Below are 26,531 nucleotides of genomic sequence, written 5' to 3' on the forward strand. Positions count from 1 at the left end.
AAATTAAATAAAACTATTTAACTGAGACAAATGGTAGTCTGATTGTGTAAGATCAGAACTATATGATGGATGCAACAAAACTTTCTGGTCAATATACAACAGACGAACAATAATGTGTGGAGTCTGTGTTAACATGATGGAAGACAACACCTTTCTTGTGTGATCAATTCTGATCACTTTCCAATTGTTGACAGTAAAGGTAAGAATTAATATTTTGACCGGGCGACATCAATTCATTGTGAACAATTGCTTTCCAATCCCACCACGTACACATCATCAATCCTTGATTTTCGAGCGTTTATGGAACTTCACCTGGCTTTCACCATGATCTTTTCCAGACATTATTATTGTATGTGATCCATTTTTCATCACACAATGAGCCGTTTCAAAAATGGTTCCATTCCTTTATAGCTTGATTCACAGATAGAAATTTGATCTATTAAATTTTTCATTGTTAAATCATGTGGTACCCAGGTACCCAATTATAGAGTTTTTTTATCATCCTTTTTCAAATGGTTTAAAACTATTTTATGATCAACGTTTAGTTCATTCCTGATATCATGTCTGAAGATGTGCTCCAGTCTTACTCAATTTCTTCGAGATTGAAAATCCTTGAACCTACTTTCTGCCACACATTATGTTTGTTAAACATCAGACATTTTTTTGCAGCATGATATGAGTCACATTCTTCACTTTTTGTAATAAAATTTCATAAATTGTATCAATTTTCTTTTTTAAATCATTTTAAAGACTCAATAATTTTTAAATAAATTAATATAATAATAACCTTTATATAAAAATAGTCGTTGATATGTCCTCAACTTTCAAAAGCATGCAGTTGTTGCAAGATTTAATTTAACAGTTTTTCATTTTAAATTAAAATACTTACATTTTTGTTTCTTTTGTTTGATGAATTAATTCACCACAGAATCTTATAGAGAAGCTTGTATTGCGAAAATGGAAATGAAATTTTATAGCATATGAAAAATGCCATGCCTGACTGGGATTTGAATCCAGGATCCAGATGAAAGGCAGAGATGATGCTACCACTCCACTAAGCAGATCAGCGATAATATTATAACGAATATAAGTTATATTCATTAATGTTTGTAAAAAAAATGCCTAACCTACAGTGAAGGGAATATTTATTTACTCTTTGTTTTTATCTCGTGTGAAACAGTGATATATCATTGTACAAGATCATAAATTCTTAGTACATAAATAATTTTTATATTTTTCACATAAAAAGAATCATACAATGGAATAAAACCCAATGAAAGCTTATTGCATATGCTGCTTTAAGAATTGCAATATTGTAATCTATATTAACTTAACTTTAAAATTAATATTAACGTTTTTAACAAATAATAATTGTTATTTTGTCATAGCCTAACTCACTAGATAACCTTGTATCTTATGGGCTGTACATTACAAGCCATGTTTTGACACCTTACACTGATTTTTTATCTTTTCAAAACATTTTAATTTGTTTGAGATCATTTTTTTCTTAGTACGGTAACCAGTGTTTATAAACTGTTTAAAGGATTTGGATTATCCTTTATTACAAAATTGTATGATTCACTAACAGATTGTCTACCTCTTTTTTTATACGTAAGGTTCCATTGTGTCTACTTAAATTGTTTTGTGAATTTTGATAATGTTTATCATGATAAATTATATAATTTGTTTGTTTTAAAGTTATTATTTCAATCTTAATAAAGTTGACTAACCTCAAAGATATTTTTTGATAATTATTACAATTAAGAAATTCTCATACATCACTAAATATCAAAATGAAATAAATCTTGACATAAAATGCATCTTAAAATAGAATTTGAACGACACTTATATGTTAATAAAAAATTCAATTGACTTAATAATCTACTGATCCGCTAATATAGTTTATATTCAAACCTTCACCATCAAGCTCCAACTTAGTTAAAACACTGTTAGTTAATACATCACTGTCCAGCACAGGCTATAGTAGCGCTCCAACTTATTACTGCGAATAGCCCATGTACGTGAGTGTCCAAATCTTAATAGGTGCGGTTGTTTTCAGTGCCTCCAAATCATTTGATTAGTGGGATTTGTATACTATTCTGCAAAGAATCATAGATTATTAATAACCCGACCATAAAGTGCATTTATTTAGTTAATTTTTTTTTAATGCTAAAAACATTCTCTCTACTGAAATCCACAGTCAACATGTGTAAGTCATGAATCTTGTTATTATTAAAGTGTGCAGAAACATATTTTGCAAACCAACTAGGCTAATCTACCCAAAACCATCAGGAGGGTTTTTGCTTATTCTTTACTTCATATCTGTGAATGATCACTCACTACAAAACAAACTCCAATATTGTTAGGAAAACTTGATTATCAATGCTACAGTCCTAATCTTGACACTCTAGACTCATTTTTGTAGGATTGAGAAATTTTTAATAAAGGGAAATCCAAGTATGGATTTGTAGAATGGACAAGGGGTAGTACTATGATAAAGAGATCACTGAGCATGTGCTGTACTCCAGCGGATTCTTGAACCTTTATGGAGCTATAGAGGAATAAATGTTTACTAGATTAATATTTTTCTTTTTTTTAATAAGATATTGATTTTCCTTTAAAAATAGGTTATAATTCTTTTTTTATAGACATTATTGGGGTATGTAAAAGTGCTGGTGATTTAGTTAATCTTGTCGGAAAAACTTCCAATAGAGAACTGAAGAAAAGAGATCTAGTTCTTGTGGATCATTCATTGACCTCAGTAAGTTTTTACTAATATTAATAATATTTCTAAAGACTTTTTTCTGTTGAACTAGTATTAAAAAATATTTAATAAACTATTGAAACATGTATTATTTAAAGGACTTATTTTTTTATGTGAACAGTTTAAACAATTTGAAAGCGAGTATATCTGAAAAAAAAATAAACATATAAATTGTATCATTAATCATTCTCTTTTAATTTTATTTGTATTTAGATATTTTTAACATTAAATTGCTCAATATTGTTCAGTTTATTGAGTATAGTTTTGAGTTAATAGAAAAGGATTTCATAATCAGAAAAACATATTTCTAGTGTGAATTTAAAGATTAGCAATAATGAGGATGCTTAAAATAGTAATTCTGTACAGAAGAAATTGAATAAATTAAGGAAAATTTAAAAATAATTATTAATTTTTAAGGAGCAGATTATAGATAAACAAGTGCCTTGTCTGTACATTAATATAAGTTTTTTCTCTTATTAATGATTGAAAAATTAATTGCAATTTTATTTAATAAACATTATACAAATGTTGGAATAATAATGATAGTGACTCGCAAATAAAAATATAAGAAAAAATTCTTATTAGAGTTTCTACCCAAAATGTTGTATTTTAAGTCATAGTGATGAGCAAAATGATCCTTAGCTAATATACCAAAATAAATTATTTCATGACTGTTATAAAAATTGTTTTGTAAATACATTAGGAGTTCTAAATAATTTTGCCTTAACTATGTCATTAGATAAGATATTTCAAATTTCTATAATTTTAAAGATCTTTCTATTCATAGTAAATTATTTATATAATAGTTTCCACTTACCAACAGTATTTAATAGTAATGTTCAAGCACTTTTGAATTATCAATCCATCCTCAGGAACAATAATGTGTTTTACTTATAATTATTTACTTCACTTATCATTAATTATACAAATTGAATTAATTTAATTTAAATAATTTTTTTTTAAATTGAATTTTAAAAAATATATAAATATAACAATTGATCTATAAAAAGAGTGACGGGAGGGGCGTGGCAGACATGGTTGATGGAGAGGTGTGAAAAAGATATTCAGAAATTGGAGAGGATAGGGAATTTTGAAGAGATGTATAGAGTAGTTATGGAACTGGTATTTAAAAAGAGAAAAAGTAAAACTAGAATGGAAGTAGCGACAGAAGATGAGGAGGTGGTTCTAGGTAAATGGAAACGATATGTGGAAGGACTTTATGAATTAGATAAAAGACCAGAAATCCTAGGAATTGAAGATGAATCAAAAGTGTGTGAAGAGGAGAAAGGTTGTTACATTATGGAGGAGAGGTAGAAAAAGCCTTAAAGGAAGTAAAGAACAGGAAAGCATGTGGAGTCGATGAAGTACCGGCTGAGCTATGGAAAGGTTTAGGGGAAAGGGGAATTAGAGATATCACAAGCCTATGTAATTTATTTTTTTTTTATATATATATATATATATATATGAGAGTGGTGATTGGCCAGAAGGTTTCATGACTACTAATATGGTCCCAATCGAAAAGAAGAAGAATACATTGAAATGTGAGGAATAAAGGACCATTAGCCTCATATTGCATGTAGCTAAGATATTACTAGAGTGTTGAATGGGAGAATTTATAGAAGACTGGAATAATAATAATGGAATATTGGAATAATAATGAAAGTGACTCACAAATAAAAATATAAGAAAAAATTCTTATTAGAGTTTCTACCCAAAATGTTGTATTTTAAGTCATAGTGATGAGCAAAATGATCCTTAGCTAATATACCAAAATAAATTATTTCATGACTGTTATAAAAATTGTTTTGTAAATACATTAGGAGTTCTAAATAATTTTGCCTTAACTATGTCATTAGATAAGATATTTCAAATTTCTATAATTTTAAAGATCTTTCTATTCATAGTAAATTATTTATATAATAGTTTCCACTTACCAACTTTCCTAGAGGAAAGCAGACTTCTGAGTGGGGTGCGGCAGGGATGTTGCACGTCATTGACTCTGTTCAACTGTTACCTGGAAGTGATAATTGAAAAGAGTAACTGGCAATAAGGGTGTAAACATTGGAGGAAGGAGGATAGAGTGCCTTAGGTTTGCTGATGACATATTAGTGTTGGCAGAGAGTGAGTACATGATGAATGAAAGGTCGAGAAGAATATATCAAACCTGCGAGGAGTATGGGATGAAGATAATTAGCAAATTAATCAAAAAGGCATCAGTTAGTATTGGGGGAAATAAAGTTGAGCAAGTGGCATCCTTCAAGTACCTATGGTGCATTAATAAAGAAGATATAAAGTGTGATCAGGAAGTTAAAGTACGAATTGCTAGGGCAAAGGAAGCATTCAGCAAAATGAGGAGAATGCTTTGTAGCAAACTAGATCTGCGACTAAGGAAAAAACTTGCAAATTGTTTTGTGTGGCCGTTCTTGGAATAGAGACATGGACTATTAAGAAGGGAGAGGAGAGAAGATTGGAGGCCTTTGAAATGTGGATTTGGAGGAGGATGGAAAAGATTAGCTGGATGGAGAGAGTTCAGAATGAGGAGATGCTTCGTTGAGTGGGAGAAGAGAAGGCAATTATTGAAATGATAAAAAGAAGAAAATGCAGTTGGTTGGGACATTGGCTGAGATGTGACTGCCTGATGGTAACAGCATTGGAAGGATTTGTAACTGGGACGAAAGCAAAGGGTCTGAGACGAATGAAAATGGCAGATAATATAAAAAGGGAAGGAAGTTACTATAAAATGAAACGGATGGTGCAGAATGGAGAGCAGCCATGTGAAAACCTGCCTTTGGGCAGAACATTTATTATCTTATTATTATATTGATCGTCAAAAGGTAAAAAAAGTTAACGTTATCCGTCATGTTATTATGAAGGTCTCAATTGTTATATTTATTAGTATGAAGCAGTATTACCAAACTAAGAATCAAAATGATTGTTTAATATTTGTTTGAATAATACATGATTTTCAAATTTTGTTTGTTCATTTATCAAGCTTTTATTATTTAAGTATATATAATATTTTTGTATAATATTTGTTTTATGAAGGTTATTGGGATATTCAAGAATATTAATAAAATTATCTGGGTTATAATTATGATTATTTTCTAAGGTATGTGTAACAAAATTGGATCATTCTTTATTTATAAAATTAATGTGTTCATTAATTCTAATTGAAAAAGATTGGTTAGTCATCCCGATATATTCCAGATCACAATTTGCACATTTTAAACTATATACTCCCTTTACCTAAATTAAATTTATTGTTGTTTTATTATTGTAGTGGGATTTGTTATTTATGTAGTTAATTATTTTGTTATTTGTTGTATATGCAGTTTTTAATTGCGAGCTTATTTCCAAATTAAAAAAAAAGAAAATTTAATTTGAAAAGCTCATTGTAGAATCAATATAAAATAAAAGCTCAATCACAAAACAATTCAAATCAAGGGAGGAACAACGAAAAAATGTACTAGGGCTATGTAGTCTGATCACATGTATATTATTAAAATTAAAAAAATAATTAACATTAACAATACGAAAAATAATTTTTTTAACATAAATTCAACATATTAAGCATATCAAAATTATTTGGAATCATATTTTGAATCATATATATGAAGTTATAGAAAACACATTTCCACACTACTCGTCTGTCATATTTAAAAAAAAATATAAATTAAAGTAATTAACATTAACAATACAAGAAAATAATTTTTTAACATTAATTAAACATATTATTTATGTCAGAATTATATGGAATCATAGAAAACACATTTCCACACTACTCGTCTGTCATATTTTAAAAAATATATAAAATAAAGTAATTAACATTAACAATACAAGAAAATAATTTTTTTTAACATTAGTTAAACATATTATTTATATCAGAATTATTTTTTTTTTTTTTTTTTTGTCTTCAGTCATTTGACTGGTTTGATGCAGCTCTCCAAGATTCCCTATCTAGTGCTAGTCGTTTCATTTCAGTATACCCTCTACATCCTACATCCCCAACAATTTGTTTTACATACTCCAAACGTGGCCTGCCTACACAATTTTTCCCTTCTACCTGTCCTTCCAATATTAAAGCGACTATTCCAGGATGCCTTAGTATGTGGCCTATAAGTCTGTCTCTTCTTTTAACTATATTCTTCCAAATGCTTCTTTCTTCATCTATTTGCCGCAATACCTCTTCATTTGTCACTTTATCCACCCATCTGATTTTTAACATTCTCCTATAGCACCACATTTCAAAAGCTTCTAATCTTTTCTTCTCAGATACTCCGATTGTCCAAGTTTCACTTCCATATAAAGCGACACTCCAAACATACACTTTCAAAAATCTTTTCCTGAGATTTAAATTAATCAGAATTATATGGAATCATATATTTTGAATCATATCATTAATTTTTCTCTTCATATACATAAGGATACTTTCCTGCACATATAAAAATAATGATGACCTCGCATCGAATACACCTATTTACCCAGTCTCACTACCCTGTCTCATCAAACCAAGAACACATCACCACTTCCGTGCGAGCCAACTCAAAACACATCTCCACTCTATGACTGCTAAATTCACACTAGCCTCGAAAACAAAGAATGTCAGTCTGGCTTCCCCCGCCAGACGCCCGTTCGTATTTATGCACGTACACACTTTTTTCTGAGAATGTATATGCTCTCACCAGCCCATGATGACATCACCATCTGGCTATTCAGACCATGTCAGACATCAAAAAACAAAGTTATGTAATACAATTTCTTATCAAACCAATTACGTTTTAAAATATATAAAATAATTTAACTATTAAAATAATATAATACTATTGCCTGTTTTCTGTTTATAATATCAGCTAAGCCAAATGAATATTAACTACTTTTGAAAATATTGAAACTTTTTTCTTTATGACATAATATATATATCGTTCGTAACCAACAAAATTTAGAATGGTTACATAATTCAAGAGATTTAAATAATTTATTGAATTTTTTATAATTTATATATTGTATTAATTTTTAGCATTTTTGTATTTGTTATTATTTGTTAGTTTTATATTATGTTTTATTAAAATTTTGTTTTAAGTATATAATTTATTTATTAGGTTTTCATTATATCTATTAGTTATAGTTAAAGTCATAATAGATTGTAGGAATGCATCCCCCAGGAATTGGAAAGAATTACTATTTTAGTTTTAAAATCTTCTTTCTGTAAACTTATAGTATTAATTTTTTTTTCTAAGATTATAATCCTCATAAACTGAAGGTGCGTCTTTAAAGTTTCTGTTGTATTCCCTAACGAATTGTAGAACAGATTTCATCTTTTGTATGAAAATATTTTTTTTCCAAAAAATATGAACTAACTTATTGGTAAAAATTCTAAAGAACTGTTTTGTGCTTAAAGCATCTGTGTTACAAAGCTTTATTGATAGGAACCCAAAATTGTAGCCACAAAATATTTACCGTACTCTGAATAGAATTCAATTTTATCACATAATACTGGTGGAAATGTCTTTGATGATTACAACAGTTAGATATATTAATCTGAAAATGTTAACATATCAAGCTCTTTATTTTTATTGTTGCTAAACTTATATATAATTAAGCTTGCTTTTCTGTATTCACTGCCATCATAGAGCCATTTGTCATCATGATCAATGAGGTTCAAATATCCTATTTCTAATTTTTTATCGGTCTATTTAACTGGTTAAACAGACCAATTACTCTTTCAAAAGTTGTAGAAAGGTGTATCTACCAAAATTTCATTCTGTGATGTCATCATTTCTATTTTAAAATTTAACTCATAAATAAACATGAAATGTAGGAATGATTGATCACGAGAGAAATTTTCCAACTGTTATTAAAGATAATCTCAACTAAATTTCTAGTATATTATAATTTTTGTTAAACAATATAAAAAAGTATATACATCATTCACATTTGTAGTTATGTTAATGTACATGCCTCCTGCATTTAAAGTGAGTTAATATTTTCAAGATTTTAGAAAATTAATTTCTCTTTTTTTATAAAAAATCTAAACATGAAAAAATTAACATTTTAACATATTTAAAAGTTTTAATTGATCAGTTTTGTAATAACCTGTTTTAGTTTTTAATTTTCTTATTTTATTGCATTTGATTTAAGTATTAATAAAAAGTATAAGTTTACTTCTTTTTGTATGGTTTTGTAAATTAAAAATTCATATATATTTGGCTGGTGCTTTCAGAAGAATATTGTGTAATCCTCCAGACATGCCATTTGACAAGCATTGAGAATCCTTCTGTTGCTCGTAAAATGTTTTTGGGCTTTTCATGCTTTTTTATGCAGTTTTGGTGTACTTGGCAGTTGTTTGAAGCAAAAATGTTTGTCATTTTGAACTGAAAATATTCCATTTATAATACACAAACATAAGGGGAAATAAGATGTTACCACCTGGCATATTGTGACATCATGAATGTTGCCACCTTATGAAGCAAATTTTGTTACAATTATGTCAAATGGAACGTGCCAATTTATTCTTCAAAGCCTCCATGTTTTAATCTGTATATTAGTTTTGTTTATAAACTTCTTATGATCAGAAAAAATGTATTCTTGATCAATCTCTTTTTCGTTTTTGGTAAGACTGTCCTAAGACAAATATCACCTGGGTTTGCACCTATCTCTGTCCTGTATATCCTTTAGTTAATCACAACTCCCCTTCCTCTTATGTCTGACAACATAATAGGTTTTTTCTTCCCTTTTCCCTTTCTCAGTATGTGCGTAACCATGATTTTTTTTTCATTTTTAATATCTTTCATCAGTCAACCTCATCCTCCTCCATTCTTCTTAGTATTTCTTCTTTCTTACATTTTCTTCATACGTTTACTATAACCGCTTTTCAAAATTTCTTTTGTTGGTCCATGTTTTCCCTTCATACAGTATCACACTCCAAACAAAACTGTCAAAATCTTTTTTCTTAATTCAAATTGTACTTTTCTTGCTATCCTTGAACCCTTCCAAATGTTTTCCATTGTAAATTCTGCTTGTTATCTCCTTAGTAGAGCTTCCATTTCAGGTAATTACATTTCCTAATTCTTTAAATGAGCATACTCACTCTCCCTCCAACTAATTGTTCATATCTCTGCCATTTTTATTGATATGCATAAGTTTTGTTTTTCAAAAATTATTTAATGTTATTAATTTCTATCATGTACATAAATTATCTAAGATAATCCAATCTTATTTAAAAATCTTTTTTTTTTAATATTGCTTTCAAATTCTAATTGCTCATCATCAGTTAATAAGATATCTGAATGCAAGTATAATTTTGTTACCTATAAGGTTGATGTGTCACTAGTGAAATAATATTAGTTGTTCAGTAACTAATCGATTATATACAGTTATACTATTAAAAATTTTACTACTTTAAAAAATATTTGCTATTTTAAAAAACTCATCTTGTTTATATGAACTTGGCTGAATGATTAGATTTATAAAAAGGATGTATCTTTAGGTAACTTTAACGATGTGGGGTGTGGATGCTGAAAATTTTGATGGAGTTGCTCAACCTGTTATTGCATTAAAACAAGGTAGAATTTCTGAATTTGGCGGTGGAAAAACAGTGAATCTGATGAGCAGTTCAGTTCTTCAGATCAATCCTGATATACCTGAAGCTCATAAATTGCGTGGGTGGTTCGATGGCCTTTCTCTAGATGCTCAATTTAACAGTCTTTCAGCCAGAGGTGGAGCATCAGAAGGTAGGCAACTGCTTCCATTTGTTTATAATCTTTAATTCATATATTTATAGAGTATTGTCTACAATATTATATTCTACCAACCTCCTGCAGTGTCATGTTAAAGTCTGGAATTATTCAAGAACATAAATAAATATAAGTATCACTTATTCTGAATTATTGTTTTATTTATTTTTTAATAATATATCTATGAGAATGACTATAAAAACGTATAAATAACTGAATTATGGAAATTTTACTGTATAAAATAAAATTCAGTTTTTAATATTATATAAAGATTAAAGGATTTTAACTTACCATTACTATCATCATTAACACCATGTAACTTGAATCATTGGTTGTGTGTTAAAAAATTATCCTGGAAGCTTTGTGTAAATTTAGTTATTACAAAACTAATAAGAGTGTACTCATTTTAATTTTTTGACTGAAAGCTTACCCCACCACTCACCTAACAAGGCTTGATTAATGTTTGTGGCAGCAAATGTATAACAGACATTACTTTTTTACATCCTGTGATATCCACAGTTGTAACGGATCACTCTTCATACAGACTTGTGCTTTTTAGTTTTTTGAATGATACTCATTTATCATTCATAAAATTTGCATGAATTCCATTCAGTTTAGGTCTGTTTAGTTCAGTGTAACATTTTATAAATATATTTAATTCTGTTTCAGGTGTTGGTTCCAAATTTGTTACCATTAAAGAATCAAAATTATCACCTCCAGCCACAGAAAAACCGGAATATTTCAGTATTTGTGCATATGTCATGCATATTAGAAATGATAATTATTGTTATAAGGCTTGTCCACAACCAGAATGCAATAAAAAGGTATTTTATTTAAATATAATTATACCTTTACTAAAATTATAGTTGTGTACTTATAAAATAGTACAAAAATTATTATTTATCTATTAATTTTGATGTTATTGAAGTATCCACAAGGATCATCCAGGAACATACTATGTAATTTTTAAAAAATAATCACTAAAGCTTCTGTCTGTAGTTTTATCAACCACTTATTCAGTGACAGCTTTTTTCTGTTATTATTACTTTCAGAATTAGTACTGCCTAAGATTTAATTTAGAAAAATGAAATTACGAATTACTAGTTCATTGCTATTTGTTCTGCTAAATGTTTGAAAAAGCATTTCAATTGTTGCAGCTAAGTACACATGAATGTAAGTATGATACAAAATTATGGCATTTGACTGTAGGTAACATTATTTGTTTTGAATTGTGCAATGTTGCCATTTAAACGTTTCATGGTTGTTAACCTATAAGTCACATTGCTGTTCGGCATAAAATCTACAATAAGAAACCCCTTTCTGGTCCCAGAAAATAATCGCTATTACTTTACTATGCTTAATTTACTTCAGTTTTTTAATGATACACTTCATCAGTTGGCATTTACTTTTAATAGTTTTATTGCAGATCCATGTTTCATCACTAAAAACATGTTTAAAAAATACACTGTTTTCTTGTGTATATCAATCAAGATATGTCAAGGTTCTTTCCATTCATTTTTGTTCTGGACATAAGCTAGCTCAAATTTTTTGCCATTATTTAAGAGAGGCTGAAATCTGGGACCTAATGTATTGATTGTTAATAATCTGTCCTAATTAATCTCATTTTTAATTTTTTACTTCAGGTTTTTTTTATGGAAGAACTGGTATCAACAGCTATAATCATCAGCCTGGTGAAAATTGGTAGCTTAAGAAAAGATGCCATACCTGACCAGGATTCAAACCCAAAACCGCTGCATGAAAATGCCAAGATGCCTACTTATACACAGAAGTCGGCACTTCCAACTCTTATCGCAAGAGATAGAATCATCCTTAAACAGTCTTTTGTCATGAACTAGTAGATGTTATTCGAACATTTTACTTCATCTTCTTACCTCTTTATTCTTTCCTAACTTCACTGAACACTTCCTGGAAATTATAACTGGCTGAAGTTTTCTTGTGTTTAAAAATGAATTGGACTTTAGCAGAGTTTACCATTATTTTCTATGCTTTAAATACAGGTTATTCAACTTAAAAGTAGCACTATCACTCACTCAGCAGTTTGTACTAAATGCATATATTGTTGTGAGATGACTAAAATAATGTGGAAGTTGTTGATACAACTGGAGCTGGAGTGGGGGACAACTGTTTATTGCTTGCCTATTAGAGCATTGGCTTTGGGACTAGTTTGCTTAATCGTGTGTAATTCTTTGTAAAAATGTGATAACTGTTAAAGAATATGTATTTATGATGATAGCTTATTTAGAAATGAAATCTCATGTGTGTCAGTGAAAGTTCAGGGAGAAATTTGAAAAGGAAGCACCAATGAAAAGTATTCGGAAGTTAGTTAAGAAATTTTACAAAACAGGTTCAGTGTTAGACCAGAAACATTTCTGATAAAGTCAGTTTTAATGACGCAGATCATATAGGACATTATAGTGACAGTTACAAGATCTCATAAATCTTTGTGGAGACTAAGCTGGGAAAAGAATATTCTACTAGGTTCAGCCCACACTGCAGGGAGGTGCTGAAATATCCGTATAGAATGCAGGTTTTCCACGAGCTAACTTATGCTTATTCTACTAAAAGGGTTCCTACTGTCAAAGATTTAAGATCTTCATTAGAGGCAACATTGGCACTTTAGATCAAGTGTTTTTCACAGATGAAGCATGGTTTCACCTTAGTGGGTACGTTAATAGTCAGAATTACAAAACCTGGTGTACTGAAAACCCACACTTTTTCTTTGAATCTCCCTTACACCCATGAAAAATAGGCATATGGTGTGCGGCTTCAAGGTGACAAATAATAGGATCCTTGTTTTTTAAAACCTGGGGCTGCTATCTTAACAAGAAATTATCCAACAGTTTATAGCAAGAGGATGAGCATGACTGCTGGTTGCAACAGGGTAACACCACTTGCCATACACCCCTCACTCTATTATGGAGATGTTACAGAATTTTTTCGGTGGAAGGATTGTGGGCACCTTGGTCCCCTGATCTGACTAGTTGAGACTTCTCTCTGTGGGATTATTTAAAATAAATTGTTTATAAGAGCAGTCTGCACACCCTCAGGAATTAAAGACAAACATTACTAATCCCATTCAAGAAATAGACAGGGTATAGCTAACAAGAGTAGCCAGGAACATGGTCAAACATGTTGACAAGAGCATAGAAGTGGATGGACATCATTTTCAATGCCTTCTTTTAATAATTATTTTAATGTTTGCCAGCAACTATCATTTGTAGACTAAACTAAGTGATGGGGCCTTTCTTAAGTTGAACACTCTGTAGTAATAACATTTTTACAGTATAAAACTTGGCTCCGCTTTAAAAACAAAGTATTTTATATCAAATAATGTGAAATTGTATATATTGTTTCTTTAGTGTAGTTGTTGGAATATTGTAGTGACTACCTACCCTTTAATTATTGAAGGTGGTTTGAGGTATAGCTGTATCAAATTTTAACAGTATCAATTTCTTTTGGTCTTTTTACCAGCCAAAATCTTTTAATTGTGTGAAACATCCTTGTTTTATAAATTTAGTATATTATAAAGCTACATGTTCATTGTAACTTCTTATAGAAGAATTAAATAAAGGTGTACTAGATATCCTAAATACTGTTAGAACATTCATTTCTAACACTGCATGAACATTCCTCATATTTTATCTGAAACATTATATTAAATGAAAATATTACCATATGTTTTGGAGTTTTACACTCCAAAATATTGAATGAAAATTACCAAAACTATATTCAAGAAATTAGTTACTTCATGCATCTGAAAATTGTTAAGTTTTATTGGAAAGCTTGAATTGCTTTCCAGAATTTGTTTATTTCTGTTGGCAAACAGTAGTATGTGTTTGATTGTGTTCATATGTATCTTGCAAATCTTTTTTATTCTTTTTTTTTTCAGGTTATTGATCAGAATACAATGATGTACCGATGTGAAAAATGTAACAGAGAATATGACAGCTTTAAATATCGCTTAATTCTTTCAGTATGTATTATTACATTTTTCAGTTTATTCATAATGTTTTGTCAACTACATAAAATTGATTAGTTCTGAGAGATCTATTTCCTTTTTCTTACTTGTTATAAATATAATAACATTAAACATGTTGTTATTTTTAATCATTGTCATTTGGTCATTAATAATGAGTTATTGACTGTTCCTCATAAATGTCAGCTTCAGACTGGGCAAGACCAGCCACTGAGCTTAAGCTTACAGTGTAACCTCAGTAACAAAATTCATTATTTTAAACTATCAATTTAAAAATTTGTGTGTGCACACATTGATTTTTTTACAAATAATAGTTAAATTCTTTAAAGAAAAGGATTATCTATAGTTATTTACTGAAGAAACCTGAAAAGAACTATGAAAAAATTAATGACATTTAATTTTTTACGTACAATATTTATTTTCTAAATTATTTTTCTTCCAATTATTTGAATTTATTATTTCTTTTCAGTCTTTTTATTGGATTTAATTTTTATATTTACTTATTGTTAGTGTAGTTTTATTACTCTGTATAATCTGGAGAAGAACTTCACTAGTGATTTGAGATAGATGATATTACCTAGTCAGAACTTTATGATACTACATTGTATAATATAAATATATTTAGTTATTCATGGTATTATTTGCTTACATGTATATCATAATCAAATAAAAATATTATTATTATTATTATAACAAGTAAATGAGCAAAAAATTAGTTATTTGTGAGATGTATTTTTAAAATAGTTTCTGCAAAAATCCTTGAAGTTAATTTATTGATTTGAAATAATCTTTACTGATTCAATTACTTTATTTAGTTGCAGCTTGCCGATATGTCAGATTCACAATGGGTAACCGCTTTTCAAGATTCAGCAGAAATTCTGCTCGGTGGAACAGCTGATGAAATAGGTTCACTAACTGATGCTGCTGCTATTGAAGAGTTGTTTCAGGCACCATTATTTAAACCATATAACTTGCGTCTTCGGTCTAAAATGGAAACATTCAATGTTAGTGTGAATTTTATGGTTATTTTTAACTTTGTTGTTAAAACAATTTTTGTTCATTAATTTCTGTATTGGAATGGCTGAGCCCAGATGTAAAAAAAAATTTGTTGAGTGGATCTGATTGATTTTTCACTCATTGACCATTTTCCAAATTACAGTAGGTATTTAAGTCAAGAATGAATGAAACAAAACCAGCCACAATTGTCTATAGTTATGAAGTGAATTATTACATTTTAAACTCACAAACAAAGGTGTAGTCTCGCATTAAAATGCTAGTGATTAGGACAAAAGAGAATGGAAAGCAAGGTGAATTGTGCTTAAACTTTCTGTATTTAAAAAACTCATCTCCTTATTCAGTTTCTGTGGTTCAGTAATGTTCTGTTTTCAGTTTCCAATATTATTTTGCTCGAGAACAATTAAAAAATTGACTGCTGATAACTTGATATTAAACTCTACCAAGGGATTGAGAATGCATTTGGACTAATTTATGTTGTGCTATCACTCAGAAAGGTTTTGTCAGTGCTTTTGTTTAAATAGTCCTTGGTTATCGTACCCGGCAATTTTTTACTTAAAGTACTCATCCTTGCAGTTTCCATATTTCTTATGATAATTTAAATGTTATCTTTGTTTCTTTTATTTAAAAAAATATTAAAATAATATAAATATAAAATGTTATTTCAACTGTGCTAATCAGATGAAGGCTTACTGTTCAATCAAAAGAAAAACCTTAAAATATTATATGAAAAAATCTGGTGATCCATATTTTCCACTCGACTTTCAATACCTTCTTTCTATAAAAAAAAAAAGTTTCCCATCTCTCATAAGTCTTGACGTGAATTTTTGTATATCTGAAATAACATCCCAGGTTCCCCTGCCGATCTTCAATTACTAGAATTCCCCATTCTTCTACCACTCAACAGCAGACCATATCATACACCTGTCCTACATCCACTACATAATGCAACATCTGAAAAACAAATCAAAATAAGTAAATACTGCAAGTGAGTTACGACAAAAAAAAAGAAAAAACATTACCTATTATGTAATATGTCCATATAAACCATTTTGTTACAAAGTGCTTTGCTTGAATACCACAATAAACTCAACACGCAATCTGAATTGTACCTCATAAGACATTAGTTTTTTTTTACCTTTTTACAAATTTTGAATGTTATTGTAACTGTTGTTATTTATTTAATTCTTTGGTTTAATCATCAATTTATTCATAGTTATATAAATAAAACAATGAACCATACAATGTTAAAACTGAAATAGCGTTTTACATATAAATACAGGAATAGATGCTGCACTGGCATAATTTACTTATTTTATAAGTTTTAAAAAAATATATCATTCTTTTAAAACGCATTTATATTTGTTTTGTTTTTTTTCTTTATGTATTTATTTTATAGGTCTAAAAAAGTAAGTAAGTAAGGTAAGTGATCATAACGTATGTGTATTGTGTTGTCTCCACATATGCGCATGAATGTTAGTATATATATTTAGAATATTACATTATAGCTTTAGAAAATGATATCTAACAATCAATAATTAGATTTTATTTCATTTTTTATTTTTATTTTTGAATTTGTAAATTAAGTTTTTATTTAGCATTATTCCTTAGTAAGTTGATAAATAAGTGAAGAAAAGTCTGGTATTAATAATTTTTTTTTCTTAATAAAAGTTTTTTTTTAAAAAACATAAAATTGCAAATATATTAATAAGTTATTTGTCTTCCTAAGGACAGATGACTTGTCAACAAGTCATGTTAGTTTTTTTTATGGACAGATGGTTCAGGCTTTGCAAATATATATGTTTTTCCATGCTGTGCTGAATGTGTTAAGAAGTAATGTAAATAAAAAGTTGAACCTTTGCAAACTATGCCTACAGCCAAGTATTCCATACAATAGATTTTAACATAATTGTAATTTACACTTTTCCTTAAAGTTTGTTTTAACGAGGGCAAAATTTTATCATTGAGCTACTTAATTATGTCATTGCAGATAAGTTTATCATTATATAGACTGTCACTATATTAGGGGATATTGAATTGATAAGATATTTGATAGGAACTGGAACAAATATTGCTTTGAAGGAGTTTATTATAGTATGTGTTCATTAATGTGGGATTCTCTGTACTTATGTATAATTTTTATTTGAATATAACAAAATTGATAATTACCTTTGGTCATAAGTGAAACATGATTATGGATAATTCTTTCCATTCATGTTGGTTTGTTAAATTTTTCATGTAATGTTTAGTAACGTTACAGTTAGATATGAATTTTATCATATATTTATATGTATATACACGCACACAAGGGTGTTCCAACTTAATTTACTCTATAAATAATACTTTATTGGCAAACATATAATAATTTACAGAAGATGTCAAAAATGATGACCATCCACTTGTCAACATGTTTGTCTATGTTCCTGATTACTCTTGTTAGCTGCACCCTATTTTCTGGATAGTATTAGTAATATTTGTCTTCAATTTCTGCAGCGTATGTGGATCCTATAAAAAATTTCTTTTAATAACGTCACATAAAGAAGTCTGAACTTGTCAGATCAGGGAATCTTGTGGCCACAATTCTTTAGAAATGACTTCCAATGAAAAAATCCAGTAGCATCTCCAGAGTAGAGAAAGCTGTATGGCAAGTACTACTATTATTGTCCTGTTGCAATCAGAAGTCGTGTTCATTCAGTGGCAGTAATATGAACTGATCAATAATTTTTTGGTAGATAGCAGCATCCACTTTTTTCAATAACAAGGGTCCTGTTATTCATCACCTTGAAACTGCACACCATAAGCCTATTTTTTGTGTGTGTAGAGGAGATTCAAAGAAAATGTTCAGGTTTATAGTACTGCAGCTCTAGTATGAGGCATTTAAGCAATTAAAATCAATATTGTAATAGAACTCAAAAATAGCATCTTTTTCATTTTCACCATGGTAAAAAATGTAAAAAAATTATTTAAAATTACAAAATTAATGTCGGCAAACATAGCACAAGATAATTTAAAGGATGAAACAAATTATTTAGATTTTGCTTTTTTTATATTCTCGAACTTGAGTGCATATATGAGGCATTCATAAAGTAGGGCCGTTTGGTCATTAAAAAAAAATTAACTTGTGAGAAAAGGTTTTACTTACAGTTTTAGTTTACTACATATCTTTTTCACTTTTGCACGTAATCGCCATTCAGTTCTAAGCACTTTGTGTAAAACTGCACCAGTTTCTTTAACCCCCATGCATAAAAGTTTGTCACCTGGGAATTGAGCCAGTCTTGAATTCCTTGTCATTTTCAAACCGTTGTCCACCAAGCCACTTTTTCAAATGCAAGAAGAGGAAGTAGTCACTAGGTGCAAGGTCAGAACTATAATAGAAGGTGGTCAAAAAGTTCCACTGAAAATCTTGAATCTTCTTAGTTAAGGCAGCGGTATGAGGATATGCATTGTTGTAAAGAAAGATTACACTGCACGATAGTTTCCCACATCATCAATTTTGGAACACACGTCTCAGTTTGGTGAGCATTTTGCAATGCACATCAGCTGTAATTGTTGATCAACATTCCATGAAATCAACCAAAATGATGCCCTTTTCATCCCAAAAAATGATAGCCAATATTTTTCAACTCTGGTACAGAGATTGCTTAAACTTTTTCGGTTTTGGGGAACTTGAATGGCGCCAGTGCACTGATTGTCGTTTTGATTCTGCGTTGGTGTAGGATATCCATGTCTTGGTCGCCCATAACAATGTGGAAAACAAATCATCTCCATCTTATTAATAGCGGTCCAAAAACGGACATCCTCTGCATGTTCTTTGCTCTTTATGTTGGTCAGTGAGCATTTTCAGTACCCACCTTGCATACAATTTGTGATATCCGAGCTTTTCTGTGACAGTCATGTAGATAGAGGTGTGTCCAACATGTGGAAATTCAAAGCACTAATCTTCAATCACTGATCACATTGCAGTTTTCAGTTCACTTGTTCAACAATTTCATTGGTCTGAATACTGAGCCTGCCACTCTGCTCTTTGTCATGTACATAAACTCTTAAACTATATATGTGCTTAAAGTCTTGACACCATTGTCTAACTTTTCCTTCACTTATTACTGTAGGTCTGTACACTGGGTACAATTCCCGATGAATTTCAGCAGCTGAAGATCCTTTTGCACACAAAAGTCAAATCACAGTGTGCACTTCACAACTAGCAGCAGAAATGATTGTCGTGGACATTGCAATCTGCATTCACCAGCAGGCAAACATCAACTCAATCAAAACAACGACTGCAGTAGCTTCATAAATAGACGATAAATGGCCCTGCATGTGTGAAACTCTGTTCAGATCCGCTAATATTTAAATATAAGCCAACAGCCCTTTATGTATATGCCTTGTAGTTCTGACTATTATCATACCCACCAATGTGAAACCACACATCTGTGAAAAACACTATCTAAAATGCTACTGTTGCTTTTAATGAAGTTCTTGAACCGTTGACAGTAGTGAACCCTTTATTGTAATCAGCATTAGCATATAAATAATTATATACTATAGTATATAAATTTATAATTTATTGCAATTATTTGAAAAACAAAGTATACAGTTAACAGTGAGTACTATTTTGACATGCTAGAAATAAAATGAAAGCTTCAATAAGGAGGAAATCTAATTTTGACATATTCTTCTGCATGATAACACCTCACTCCCATTCTGCTCAAAAAACACTAAAAGCTATTCAAAAGTTGCATCAGGATGGTGTCACCACATCCACTGTACAGTCCTGATCTCACACCATCAGATTTTTTTTTTTTGTTTCATCCTCATAGCTTTTATGGGTCACCAAGTTTTGTAAAAATGACAAAGATATCTGAGTAAACAGTTGTTACTACTAGAAAAAGAAGCTTACAGAAAGGTGGGAACAATTGCCTAAATGTAGCCAGGGATTATGTATTGTTAGTTTCATTCTCATTAGATAAATAATCATTTTTTTAATTACCGAACAGTCTTCATAATATGTTACATGGAACAGTTACTAAAAACAGTAAATAACAGGAGTGGGAAATTTTATTATAATAGTATGTTAAAACAAAATTTCCAATTTATGATATTTTTTTCTTGTAGAATGTTTATTTTCACTATACAAATGATACTTATTGAAAGTGTGTACACATTTGTTATTTGTAAATGTATTGGGGAAAACCTTTTGATCATATAAAAAAAAAAACTCAAAATAGTTTTCACTCTGCAATACTTGTCACAGATAGGTAGAAAAAAAAAATATATGTATATTATATATTTTTAATCACTATCCACATTTTTTTAAATCTTATGAAAATGTTTAATTTAACATAATTTGAAATCTTACATTTGTAATGAAAGTAATACACTTTTCAGGATGAATTAAGGCGAAAGGTACATATTGTTTCTTTAAAGCCAATGGATTATAAAGAATATGGGAATCGTCTCATATCAGAAATAAAACAATTGGCTGGAGTATCAATGAAGACTGAAGTGTAGTTTACTGTGAACTTTCTTTATTATTATAATTTCCTTACATAAAAAATACTCTCATGGTATTTGTTTAATTTTTTTTTTGCATGCATTTGTATTATTTCTTTTATGGGTTACAATATTTTAATTTGAAATTGTTAATCATAGAATGGTTTTAAAAGTTTTATATTTTATTATAGTAAAAAATTAACTTATTCGAATATTTGATTGTTTTTTATTTTTTTAATAAGTATGGACCATTCAAAAAGTTTCTTTCTTAAAGTTTGAAAATTACCTAAGCTGATTTTTAAGATATTTTGAATAGTTTGGGTGTAAAACCTTTTCACTGATAAAAGATTCATATTCATAGCTGAAAACATTTGGTCCAATTTTCCTTATAATCATTCTCTGTTATGTAAATTAATATCTTATTTTATAAAAGTTTATTGAAAGTATAAGCATTTGCTACTATTTATTTTATTTATAAATTTGATTATAAAATTTAAGTACAGTTAAAATATTATTTTTACCAATTATTATAATACACTAGTTTATAAGAATGTGCAGTTGTAAAATAAGAACTTAGTTCTGAATACTTTCTTCCAGTACAAAATAAACTTCAAAGTTTAATCCATGATTTCATTTTTGGTAATTCTTTTGTCTGTGAATATTACTGTTAATAAATATATGAATGTTTGTATTATTTGTTCATTTTGTTATAAACTTCCCCATCACATCAGTTAGCCATATTTATTGAATAACCATCTGTATAACGTATTATTGAGTATATCTGTATAATGTAGAACATGCTCAGTGCAAAATGATGTGGATTGGCTTAATTTTTTAAAAGACTGTTGATTTCATCGTTAAGACAACAGTCTATACACACATACATTTTATTTTATGTTTTACCCCAGAAATAATATTTATTTTATCTAATTTATCAGCACTATCAGAATTATTAACTTCTACAGTTTCCATTTTCTATAAATGCCAAATCATAATTATGTTCTCATTGACTGTCACTGTCTCATTTTGATATGCAGTGAAACATTCAGAAGTGTAGGTTTCATGAGAGAATGAGAACAACTGATTTTACTGACTGCAATCTGTAATTAATACATAGTATACCAACAAAATATCTTGTGTCATTTGTAGCACATCAAACTGGTGCTATTATTACCTTATAATTAATCTTAATGATCAGCAAAATTTATATTATTTAATTGATCAGTATTTCTTACATTTATGTTTTGATTTAATCAAAAAATTATTTTTAGTATTAGTTAACAAGATAAAAGTAAAACAGTATTAATAAATAATAAAATTAATTTAGAAAATAAATTACAAATTTATACGTGTACCTTATCGTACTACATGGAACTCTTTTAAAACAACGCTAATCTACTAAAATAAATATTTTTTTGTATTCAAAGCAAAAATACTTTTATTCAAAATATCAATGTCTTTTTTAATAAACTTACCTTACTGAAGAGAGATAGGCCAATTTATTTATTTCCTATTTTGATCAGTTTATTGTGTCAATTTTAATTAATAGTAACAATAATGTCAAATAACAGCTGTTCTGACTTTTATGTTTAATAATACTAACTTTTAATTACATGATTGTTATAAACCTAGATGCAAGCTAAGAGAAGTAATTCTAAATTAAAAATGTATGTAGACTGTAATAAAATAAAATTAAAAAAAAATACAATATAATAAACTCAATATATATTTCACTATAAATGCGGATTAAATATTTCACTAACTTTTTATGTATTAAGGATTTATTCTAATTACTCTGTATTTATTTATGACTACTATATGATCATCTAAACGTATGAAATGTAGGTTATTCATGTTGGGAAAGGGTTCCATCACAAAACTTCAGTTAAAATTATTTTTAAAAAGCAAAATCCAATAAGTGATGATGATGATTCAAGACTAACAAAACTCACTTATCATGATAAAGAATAAATTCGGTGACAGATACAGACATACATCTGTATAGACAGTTCTCTCTATTTATTGTATGAAGAATGGTTTTTTTGCATCTTAATGCTTTTGAATATGTGCACATAAATTTATTTACACAAGTATGTAAACATTAAAACCATTATTTTTTTAGATGATATTTTCATCAATATATTTTAGTAAAATTTTTTATTAAATTTTCCACAGTATCGTATTATTCCACTGTAATTATTTTTCTAGAAAAGACTGTTGTTAGAGAAAGACTATGTTTAAATTCATGCAGAATTGCATATAATCATGTTACATATGCTGGGTTATAAAAATTAGAAAAGATGTAAAAAACTTATTAATTTAGAATTAACTACATTGGATAAAATACAATACATGTATTTATACAGTAATGCCAAGAATCCCTTTTTGATGTCCTGACTAAATAAAAATATTCAGACCTCTGCCTTCAGTAGTTATCTACCAAAACTGCTTGCTGTTCAGGATCACTCTCCCACCGAACAGCTCTTCTTAGGCTGTTCACAGACTGTTTCAACAAAGACAACTCTAGTCCACCAAGGAGCAATTATCTCTTGATCTAAACTACTGGGAATTGAATTCTCAGCAGTATTGATGAAAGCCAGAGAAAATCTTTCTGCCAGGTCTTCCAGTTGAATATCATCCAGATTTCGGTCTAAGACATGAGTGTAGCAGAATGAATATTAACAAATTTAGGCTAGTCCACTTCCTGTGCAGAAAACAGCCCTGTTGAACCGGAAAATTGCATCTGTAACTGTCTTGCAACTACCTAACCAACTCAAAAGATAATTAATCAATGATCAATGAACAGTCATCAACAGACCAGACATATTCCTACCAACAATAATATCGATATTAATTCCATCTACCATTCCAGCATATGTTGGTAACTCATGGAAAACATACCTGTAATCCTTATTGCACAAGAAAGCCTTCATCTAACTCACCTCTGTCAGCTGTGACCACTATGCCAAAGAAGCAACTTAGCATTTACATCAGCATCTAGTGCTATAGGACAGTTACCAAGAAGACCAAGAATTCTATCCAATTTCTCTAAATATTCCTCGGTGGGATATCTATACTGAAAGTACAAACCAACAGCACAGAAATCAAGACCATTAGTAACAAGTTTAACAGCAACATCATGAGTATCAGAAATTTGCCCCAAAAAGACACAACCCAATCTCGTCTTAAACAGAGCTGTGAACATACTGTTACTTTATAAAATTTTTGCCAACAATTAAATTTGACAGATTAGTCCATACCACATACAAATTTTGCAGAAGAATTTTATATCAAGGGATCTTCTTTTAACAGTTTCACCTAACTCGATCTGAGCAATGTAAGTACATTGAAAATTTATCTGTCCAAACTTAACCATGCAATGAATTAAAATATATCTCAGCTCTCAAAGTCTGAGTGCTTGCAATTTATATCAGTAGGAGCCTCAGACGTTTTAGTACACTCTTCACACTTGTGACTCTCATCACCACATTGCACACAGAGTGAAGCATATTGAAAGAATTTTTCTCTATGACCAAATCTACATCTCTGAAAATCAATGTACTTTGACTCCATGGCAATGGGGAAATCCATTGACAACGTACTCTCAGCAACAAACTTTAAACAGGCTAGGCCCAGCTTTGGATAGACCATGACACCCTTGGACATCTTGTTTACCAGTTTTAAACAAAAAACTGCACCCAGATTTGAATGTCACCTCATCCAAGCCAGTATTTTGCTCCTGTATGAGAAACAACCTCAGATAAGCGACAATCTATAGACAATGACGTCTTTTATGTTTCTGGATCACCTTGACCTCCAACGTTTTACTTATTCTGAAATTGCTCTAACTGTCTCTTTGTCATCAGATATGACAACCAGACCTAGTATCCTTTATGTTCCTAATTCTCGAATTTGATCTCTTGCTCCAAAGGGCAGTCTGAAATTCCTCTTTAATTGTTTTTATGTAACTTCTATCCTTTAGGAAGATGACCTCTGGCTTTTTTTTGGGTTAAACTTCTTTTTTTACCTGTTTAGCCTCCGGTAACTACCGTTTAGATAATTCTTCAGAGGATGATATGTATGAGTGTAAATGAAGTGTAGTCTTGTACAATCTCAGTTTGACCATTCCTGTGATGTGTGGTTAATTGAAACCCAACCACCAAAGAACACTGGTATCCACGATCTAGTATTCAAATCCATGTAAAAATAACTGGCTTTACTAGGACTTGAACGCTGTAACTCTTGCCTTCCAAATCAGCTGAATTGGGAAGACGTGTTAACCACTAGACCAACCCGGTGGGTTTGGGATTAAACTGGCCTACCACTTGCCTTTTAAGCACCTTGGTGTGGTGTTTCCACTCTACCCTAATAGGCTCAGGTGCTGATACTGGGTCAAAAACGGCAGTTTTTGTCCCAGTTTTTGTTAGAAGCATCTAACTATAACGGCTTTGATTTCAGTTGGCTTAGAGGCAAGCGTCTTAAATCCTCCATTAAAGTAGAGAACATTGCCTTAAACTCATTAAGTCTCAGGATCACTTGTCTGTGAACCACTCAATAGGTGCTTCGAGGGCCTTCAAGAAACCTCCAACAACTGCTCACATCATTGCTTAAATTATGCTACTAGAGGGACAGAACTACCAGCCTGCCCCCAGCATGACAAAATCACTTTTTGGTACCCAGGTGGACATATTTGCCTGACAAGCTTCTTTTTCTGTTTAGGCTTCAGAACCAACGTAAGGTATTACTTCAGAGGATGAAAAAGGACAATATGTATAAATGTAAATGAAGTGTAGTAGTCTTGTACAGTCTCAAGTTAACCATTCCTGAAATGTGTGGTTAATTGAAACCTAGCCACCAAAGAATTATGGTATCCACGACTTAGTATTCAAATCCATTTAAAAGTAAACTCCTTTACTAGAATTTGAACCTTAGAACTCTCGACTAAGGTTGAACTATTGGACTTTTCTTTCTTTTTCCTGTTTAGCCTCTGGTAACTACCGTTTAGATAATACTTCAGAGGATGAATGAGGATGATATGTATGAGTGTGAATGAAGTGTAGTCTTGTACATTCTCAGTTCGACCGTACCTGAGATGTGTGGTTAATTGAAACCCAACCACCAAAGAACACCGGTATCCACGATCTAGTATTCAAGTCCGTGTAAAAATAGCTGGCTTTACTAGGACTTGTACGCTGGAACTCTCGACTTCCAAATCTGCTGATTTGAGAAGACGCGTTCACCACTAGACCAACCCGGTGGGTTGAACTATTGGACTAGCTTGGTTTAACTCAACTGTCTCTGTCTTCTGTAACAGGTCACTGCCTCTTGTGCATTTTAATTTTTTTTTCTATACAAATCTGTTATTTTTTTGTATCTGCCTTTTACATTGAGCTCCTGAGATCACTTCAATTCAACAAATCAATACTGTACTCAACAGCAATCACTAGGTACAGTTTTTGATAAAATTTAATTATCTTTACTTAGAAATACCTTTTTTTGCTGTACAGTGGTTGTAAATCATAAACACTGTTTA

General features: G+C 30.0%; 1 protein-coding gene across 1 annotated transcript in view; it reads left to right on the plus strand.

The window, feature by feature from the left end:
* Positions 1–21,689, plus strand: part of RPA1 (replication protein A 70) — a 58,987-nt gene extending 37,298 nt beyond the window's left edge. Inside the window, exons 7-12 of the mRNA XM_075360147.1 lie at positions 2,649–2,761; positions 10,251–10,494; positions 11,167–11,321; positions 14,408–14,491; positions 15,310–15,498; positions 20,894–21,689. Coding sequence (XP_075216262.1) covers positions 2,649–2,761; positions 10,251–10,494; positions 11,167–11,321; positions 14,408–14,491; positions 15,310–15,498; positions 20,894–21,016 — 908 coding nt within the window. The 3' untranslated portion in view covers positions 21,017–21,689. The remainder of the gene's footprint in view (positions 1–2,648; positions 2,762–10,250; positions 10,495–11,166; positions 11,322–14,407; positions 14,492–15,309; positions 15,499–20,893) is intronic.
* Positions 21,690–26,531: the final 4,842 nt, after the last annotated feature.

This window comes from Lycorma delicatula, chromosome 3 (assembly GCF_047948215.1).
Source record: "Lycorma delicatula isolate Av1 chromosome 3, ASM4794821v1, whole genome shotgun sequence".
In the NCBI taxonomy this organism is placed as follows: Eukaryota; Metazoa; Arthropoda; class Insecta; order Hemiptera; family Fulgoridae; genus Lycorma; species Lycorma delicatula.